The sequence below is a fragment of the Tyto alba genome, unplaced genomic scaffold (genome assembly GCF_018691265.1).
Source record: "Tyto alba isolate M040663 unplaced genomic scaffold, T.alba_DEE_v4.0 Super-Scaffold_40, whole genome shotgun sequence".
Lineage (NCBI taxonomy): Eukaryota > Metazoa > Chordata > Aves > Strigiformes > Tytonidae > Tyto > Tyto alba.
Window position 1 is genome coordinate 6,007,917 of NW_024881316.1, and position 8,397 is coordinate 6,016,313.

Sequence of the window (8,397 nt, forward strand, 5' to 3'; positions counted from 1 at the left end):
GAGTGCTACTAAAGCAACAGTTAGGAGGCATAGACTTGCTCATTATTAAAACTTTTAGGAAAAAAAAGAGATAAGGATGCAAATATTGTCTGTACAGTTCTTCCCCTTGATATCTGGGGAATCACAGATAAAATTCTGAAGGGTCTGTGGCTTGCAAGAATTAATACAATGTTGTTTGAACTAGTTTGTCTCCTGAAAGTTAATAGATGCAGATACCCCAAGCACTGTGGGTGATTCTCTCTACCCATTCCCCTATTCATGCTATTGTGAACGCAGGTTTTACATACACGTTCCCTTTAATATACTATTATTTCTTTGTTCTTTGAAGTTTTTTGTAATTTCTTCTCTAAGCGTACATGTATGTATAAACATAAGGTGTAAGACACTAAGGCTAGGAACGTTACAGGTGAGCCAGTGACCATATAAAACCTTAAAAATGTGAATTTATCTTGCAGACAACGCTGCCATCTGGTGGTGGAAAACCCAAATTCACTGTATTTTAGTAAGTGTATTGTGTATGTATAGGACCAAATTGTCTTTAGGAGCCAGGCTTCTGCAAAATAAGCAGGAATTTTACTATGAAAAACTTAAAGTATTAGTATCTTGTCTTGGTTTTATTTCTGTCGAGGTTGAATTTGTGATAATTATTTTGCTACATGCATTTGTGCTCGTTCCTGTGTAACCCTTCTTGTTGTATGTAGGTTAATGACAGGTGTTTTAAGTTACCTGAACGTTACAAACAGAGCCTCTAATAGGCATGATGGGATCTTGGCATTTTGAAACCTCTTTGGAAGGAACCTGCACAATTTATTTCCAAAGAGTGCTAACATGTTTCTTCATCAGCAGGTGAATTAGAGCATTATTGACTGGATATGTTTACTGGAGTCTGTTGTGTTGTGTTGCAGGTGAACTGATTAATCTTGCTATGTATTGTGAGAGAATAAGGAGGAAATTTTGGCCCGAATGGCACCATGATGACGATAACACTCTGTATGAATCTGAGGAAAGCAGCGAAGCAAGCAAGACTTATTCCCCTTTGCAGGACTTCAGTTTTTATTCAAGGACAGAAACATTTGATGAGGAAGGGAACAGTATTTCTCAAACCCCTGACACAGATTACACTGGACACTCCCTCTTTGATTCAGATGTGGACATGGATGAGTACAGAGATCATGAACAATGCAAGTGATGCGTACAAGCATCTCCCATTTTGCAGACAAGCTGTTTCTTGGGTTCAGTCTGATTTGTTTTCTCCTTCAGGTCAGGAAGAGGTTTATACCACTTTGGAAGAGACCATTGTGCTTGACTCAACTGTCACGTGCTACTTGGACTATTTCAACCTTATTTTGTTTTGTGTAACTGTTCAGGTGGAACCAAGGTACACAGTTATTTAAAACACACATGGGCAAACTGGAGGTCCAAGGGGTAACCGGACCTTTCAATCTACATTTTTTGTTTGTGTTCAAAACCAGCTTCTGCAAGCAGGTGGGACAGAACTCCAAGAAGTGGAGCATTTGTCAGAACTGGTTTGTGTTGATACATTATCTTTGCAGGAATGGGTTGAGGACAAAAACGGAAGAGTCACGACTGGCACACCTTTCTCCCATGGAAGAAAATGATTGATGCTGTATTCATTTGGTGGAGTTTCAGGGGGATTTTATTTGATATCCGCCTGTACTCTGGGTGCATATGTTATTACAGTGTCTGCAGGAAAGAACTGCTCTCAGGTCTTTTGGAGAGGAAAGGGAGGCAGGAGGAAAACATATTCCTACAGAAAGGAGCTTTTGAGTGTGTCTTGTTCTTTGCAGAAGATTGAAATTGGATATTTTTGTTCAGAAGGGAAATGTCAGTTTTAACGTATAATCTCCCAAACACTCATCCGGAATGTGCTGGCCAAATTTCTTCTGTTTTCAAATTATTATTATGGTTTTACTTCCTGCCACTGGCTGTTGTCTGCTATTGTTAGGCTAAAGAATTGGGATTTGTTACCAACATCCTGGTGCCTCACAGCGGTGGGTGCTTTGTGCCCTTTACCAACAGACGTGTCAAACCCGTGAAGCTCACGATTTGGGGTATTTCTAGGTGTGGGATGCTGTATAAATGCAAGATATTGGCTCAGGCAATTAAATGCTTTAGAGCTGCCTGGGAAGGTGCTTCGGTGGGTGCTGGGCACTGTGCTGGTGCACAGTCCCTAAAGCCGACGCACGGGAGGCAGTTAGGGTAGGACAGCTGTGTCAGCACCGCCGCCCGTGGGGATTTCTGGGCGCTGAAAGCGTGACCAGGAGCGTGTGAATCTGGAACCCCAAATCCAGAAGGATTACACAGGTGCTGACATGCTTTGTGGTTGTGTCTCCCTAAATGCAGGTTAGAGGTGAGAATGAATCCATTGGATTTACTCACCGCTTTGAAGGTAAGCATGTACATCCGTGCGGCTTGGCTGTGACTAGTTGGTTTTAAGTAGAGATAAAGCACATAGGACATATGACAGCTGTGGTATTTGTAAACATGCGTATAAAATTGGGTATTTGCCTGCAGACTTTGGTGGTGGCTCATCTAAAAATATTTTAATTACGACTTTCTCAGTGATGAATCAGGATTCGTCAGCAAAACTTTAATAATTTGTTGCTTGTGCCATACGTTCTGGGAGCAGACTAGGCAGACAACTGTTTTAGGATGTTGATTGTTGATAGTCCTAAGAGTCTGGAGCTTGAAAGAACTCCAGCTTTCAAAGAATACCTCTCTTTTGGATTCTGGAGTGTCTCCTGCAAAGGAAAGCTCTTGCTCTGGGGGAAACACCAAGCCAGTCACGGCTCTGAAAGCAGCGGGACGCATGTCTGCAGTGAGTTCGTGCATGGGAGCCATGTGAGAGCTGACGAGTGTGGTGTGACCTGAGATGGGTGTGAATTTGTACCTGTTTCCTCAGTTCTCCAGGCATGTCCTTGGAGCCATGTTCCAGTCAACGGTCTCCGCTGTCGTGGGCATGTATCATTTGCAAAGCAAACCAAAGCCGAGAAGGAGGAAGATATCGTACAGTAACTTGGGACCCTTATCAGGAAACTAAGCACAGGAATTAGGGCACAAGAAGATAAGTCTCGGGCTTGAAAGCACAGAGGTGGTGGCCTGAAATGCCTGTGAAAATTCAGAGCCAAGTCAGGGCAGATTCTACCTGCAAAAACGTAGGTATGGGCGTTCCGGATAAAACGCATCCACGTCAAAAAACTCCTCTTTAAAAACGTGTGTGTGTGTGCGTTGGAAATTCTGATGGAGATGTTCTCGTTCGTTTACCCACGTGTGTTTGAGGGCTGTGCTTTTTCCACCTCTTCAGCGCTGGGAGGGTGCGCTTGCAGCAGATGAGTCCCAGTTACTAAAAGACCAGCCCCGAGTTGAGCGGACGGGGCCACCCTTATACCGCCCGCGGGCTGGCAGGTCTGTCTGTGGCAGCCGCCCTTCGCCACACCCCGAAACACGGCTTAGCCAGAAGTCAGTGACCCCACTTTGCCCTCCCGGGTGCGTGCGGGTGGAGCCAGCGTGGGCACCCTGAGCGGTCCAGCTGGGCGGTTTTTGCTTCTGTTGTGGAAAAACTGGCGTGCCTCAGCAGAGGCTGAAGCTCACCCTGACTGGCCAGGTGATGGGCTTTGCCCCTGGGGAGGGTGAAGAAGAAAAGAAGGGCAGGAAGGGGTTGCAGAATGGGAAGTGTTTTTCTGCTGTGGGCTGAGTTTTTCAGGGTGATAATCAGTGAGGTGAATGTATTTTGCAGCTCGTCACATGCCTTTTCTTTCTGAGGGACTACTCAGGTTACTTCAGAGGAGAAGTTAGTTGGCTTTCTCCTCATGACAGCTCCTCTTGATAAAGTCTGCATTTTTGGGTTTGGTCGTGTTTCAAATTAGAGGTGAAATTAGGAAACGGCATTTCTTTAGAATTTATAGGTGTAGTATTTTGTCCAAGTTTGGTAGGAAATCCTTGGGTTTATTTATCCCTTCTGGAAAGAAATACTGACTGCTAGACCTCTTTTAAAAGGATTTAATCCAAGCTTTTTTCTTGGAAACCGGTCTTGGTAAAGTCTTCCAGGGGACCAAAAAAAAAAAAATTAAAAAAAAAAAAAATCTTTTGTAACAGCTGTGAAAAAGCGTTAGTACATTTTGGTTTGCGTGGGAAAAGAGAGGGTGAGTTTCCTTCAAAAAAAATAGAACAGATTAATTATTTTTTTTGGCCTTCCAAAATTCTGCTAAAAGAGCAGTGTTTTCCTGTCCTGCAGTGAGGGGTGTTTTGTTTTGTTTATTTTTTTTTTGTTTTTTTTTGTTTTTTTTTTTTTGTTTTGTTTGTTTTTTTTTTTTTTTTATGTTTCATTTTGTTTTTTCACCTTCAATCATCTCTATTTTTTATCTTAGTGCTGAGGGGCTATATAGAACTAAAACCAGTAGGAGAACATCTTTATTTCCTCCTTTTTTTTTTTTTTTTTTTTTTTTTTTTTTTTGGGCCTCTTCCCTCACTGATCAAAATTGCAAGCAAGTCTGTGGCAGGGCTGCGGGAGGCCCTGGCCCCGTGCTGCTGCCGCGGGTCAGGGACATCAGGTGGCTCTGCAGCTGTGAGCCCTGGGACAGCCGCGGGGTGCCGGCGGGTGAGCTGGGGCGGCCGCTTTCTGCTGGAGCTGGAGGGTGATGGATGCCACGCTCTCGTGTCCGAGGTGACACCCGTCGTGGGGGGGGATTTTAGGAAGGAGGCAGCTGCCTGTGAGGTCTCAGAGAGCATCTGCAGCTGCCAGCACCGAAGCTGGTTGTGGGCCCAGCCCCAGCCCCGGCTGGTTTTGGGTAGCCTGGTGGTTACGTGGTCCTGGCAGGAGGAAAGCGAGCGTGGGGCTCCTCCACGCTGTCCAGCCCCTCCGAAAATAGGCCAGGGGGGCTCTTGGGTGGTCGGGGGAGGAGGCAGGGGGTGGGGAGGGTCACCACAGGAGGGCTTGGGCTGAGCCTGCGGCCTGGCTGGTGGCCCTGTTCGGCGGCCGGGCGGGAGCCCTGTCCTGCTCACGGGCTGCAGCACAGCCGCTCGTCCTGGTGAGGAGGCAGTGCCCTTCCTCCAGGTTACCTTACCTTAAATACCTCCAGAGGCTGAGCACTGCCTTTGTTTCTGTAGTGCTGCTTTAAGAGGATGGGTAATTGGTCTGCTCCTCCTTTGGCAAATGGGAATTTAGAGCGAGCCCGGCATTTCCAGTAGAGTTAGATTTGAAGCAGTCTGTTTTTTCATGTGAATTGCAGTGTTTGACTGTGTACTGCTCTGTCACGTCAGAAGGGATTTGTTTACCTCTGCCGGGCTCATTGGCTCTGTCAGCAGAGCTCACTGTTACCGAGTGGGGGAAACAGGCGCTAGGATATATAGGTCCTACAGAATTCCTACAAATGTGGTGCTTGATTTAAAAACGAAACCGAACCCGATGTTTCAGATCTGGAGGACTGTTTCCGTCCAATTATAACACTGCAAGTCACACGTTTTGATCTTTAAACCTTGACAATGTCCCTCCAGATCTGTATTCTCTTTGAAAAAATATTTCCTGAAGTATTTCTGCAGCAACAGTTCAAGCACAAATTTCCTTTTGTCAGTGGTGTCTGCTCAAGTAATCATGACAGTTTCATACTGTTTTCATTGAAGGGGCTGTATCCATCAGATACTAAGCCTTACAAAATACTGCCTGCTGGAAAAGTGTGTTATGTGTAGATTTATGCAGGGCAGCTCACCAAGTGAAATTTCTGTGGCAGGGGATGAATTCAAGTGGGTCTTGTCCTTAGATGTTTGAATAAGAATTTGAATCTGTGTTCTGGCAAGTATCTATCTAGCCTAACCCTCCCCATCCCTAAAAACTGCAAAATTACGAATTAGGCATGTGATTAAATAAAGCAAATAATGCTCTCTAAATGCAGGATTATGTTGGATGGCCCAGTAGCTGGCATCTGGAAGTGGATATACATAGTGTAGGGGTGAGTCATGCCCATGCGTGTCAGTGGCAGTGATCTGGAGGAGTACGGTTTTAATCCTGTGGGCTGAGAGGACTAGAGGTACCTTTGAATGACTGCAGTGGTTTTCAGCAGTTGATTAGTGTTACAGGTAATTGGTGTGAGCTGTGCTATGCTCTGGGTATTCGCCAGTGCCAGGTAGGCAGTGCAGGGACTCCGGCGCTGCAGTCGTCTGGGTCCCGGTGACGAAGGGCAAGGACAAAGATCCGTTTGGGTTTGACCCCTTTACAGAGCACTGCAAGCCAGCACAGCTTGGAGCTCAGCAGTGACCGTGGGCCGTCGTGTCCCGCTGGTACCCTGCCGAGGGAAAGGTATTCCCCTGTACCTCATGGGCTGCTGGTGGGAGGGGGGATTTGATTTTCAGGCCAGTGACCCCGAGCCTCTACAGCTTTAACCTTAGTGAAGGAAAGTGTTGCAACATGAATCAGCTCGGTCTCGGTGGTTTTGGGCAATCCTCTCTTTGATCATCAAGGAGGATTTCTCTTGGCTTCCTTCCCTGTGGAAGTCACCCTAGCGTGAAGTACTTCTCAGCCAAGGTTTCTGCAGCTCCCTGAGGAGCTGGAGAAGAAACGGGATGTCTGTGTACAGCCCAGGAATCTCAGTTGATGAAAACATCCAGTGTGTCCCTACAGTGCTAAACTGTTAGTTCCGTGTTCTGGTTGCCCCACTTCCAGATTTTGAAGGCCAGGGGAGATTGTTACGGGCCTTTAGTCTGACTCGCGCATAAAAAGGATTGTAGGTTTTCATCTAATGATTTCCACATTCAGCTCAACAAACTAGGGCTGAAATGGAGCATATGATTCCAAAAGGCATTCAACTTTTGCAGAACAAATAAAATCCTACCCCCTTTGAAGTCACTGACAAAAATGCCATTTGCTTCAGTGGGGCCAGCGTTTCCGACCGAGCTTCCAAGTGACCCAGAATTTACCACTTCTCTTATTCCTCTGTCTTATTATACTCACTGAAAAATTTGCTGCCTTTGAGCAGTAAGGCAAACAAAGTGTGACCCCTGTTTTGTTTTGTTTTGTTTTGTTTTTTAATCACTCTAAACAAAATAAGCCAGTACTTTTTTGATATTCTCACTGGGCACCATGTTTGCTTGTGTTCTTCCCTCACTTCTTTGTTTGTTCTTATGACTAATCTTTCCTTGAATGTACAGGTTTTTATTTTTCAGGATACTTGAAGAATGCAAGTCCCAAAGTTTTAATCACTGGGGTGTGCAATCCAGCAAGAATAAAGTATATGTAGATGGGTATGGGGGGAGGGATATATCCAGCTAGCTGCAGTGTATGAAGTTTAACCAACAAAATGAAGCAACACATTGCAAAATGAGGACTCTCATGCTGTAGCTGCATTATGTTGTTTGTCTATGAACTCCCATGAGACATAACATTATTTTAGCACTGTTATTACTACTAGTTTATAAAGCCATATTTAAAATTGTACACTTAATTGTAACATAACTTTAAATTGTGCACTGTGTTGATCCATGTATATATATATATGAAAATCTGTATATTTTGTCTTTATGCAGTATGTCATTGGTGTGTAAATTATAACTAATGGATCTAAAATACCTTTCTGGTTCATGTCCTTATTCTGAATGTGTTGGTGCTTTCTGCAGAGCTGTGGACTCACGGTGTTCTCCTCAGTGTGACAGTGGGGAGTGCATGAAACTTCTATGACCCTCACCTTCCCAGGAAAATCCTTTAGCCACCAGCATTATTTGGATGGGGTCGCCCTCACTGCTCGCCTCTCCCCTTGGCACCGCAGGACTTCGGAGGCCAGCACGAGGAAGGACTGCCCTTAAACTGGGCCATCAGGAGAGGTCCCTGCTCCCTTCCCTCTCTGTGTTGTGGTTACTGCTACCAGTGTGAAAATAAATAATCCTGAGAAGGGAACTCTGGCAGGAGTACATAAGCTTTAAGGTCGCTGCCCAAAGCACTGTGCCGTCTAGTTTTGTTGTATGATAATATTTTGGAGATTTTTTAGCAAGTATATGTCTGTAGCCAGACTCGGCACGCTGCCCCCATTGCAGCCTAGGGACTGCGTGACAGGAGACGTGGCCTTGCTGGAAGAAATACAGGTGATAAAATTGCAAGATTATACACAGGTGCCTTCAGGGACTTGACATCAAATTCCACTTGGTAAGTGATGATATCAGCGTTCACCGACGTCGAAGTCTAACCCCAGCTGGCAGCTCAGCCCCACACAGCCGCTCACTCATTCCCCTCCGGTGGGATGGGGGAGAGAACTGAAAGAGTAAAAGTGAGAAAACTCGTGGGTTGAGATAAAGACAGTTTAATAGGTAAATCAAAAGCCATACACACTCAAAGCAAAGCAAAACAAGGAATTCATTCACGGCTTCCCATGGGTAGGCAGGGACTCGGCCATC

The 8,397-nt window shown here is 45.4% G+C and overlaps 1 protein-coding gene across 2 annotated transcripts in view; it reads left to right on the plus strand.

Moving 5' to 3' along the window:
- FAXC (failed axon connections homolog, metaxin like GST domain containing) overlaps positions 1 to 7,903 on the plus strand; it is a 28,354-nt gene extending 20,451 nt beyond the window's left edge. Inside the window, exons 6-7 of one of the 2 annotated variants that reach the window (XM_033006439.2) lie at positions 906 to 1,181; positions 1,261 to 7,903. In XM_033006439.2, the coding sequence (XP_032862330.2) occupies positions 906 to 1,181; positions 1,261 to 1,394 (410 nt within the window). In that variant the 3' untranslated portion in view covers positions 1,395 to 7,903. Of the gene's footprint in view, positions 1 to 905 lie in introns of both variants that reach the window. The other variant, XM_033006440.2, reaches the window with a different exon arrangement.
- The last annotated feature ends 494 nt before the right edge of the window (positions 7,904 to 8,397 follow it).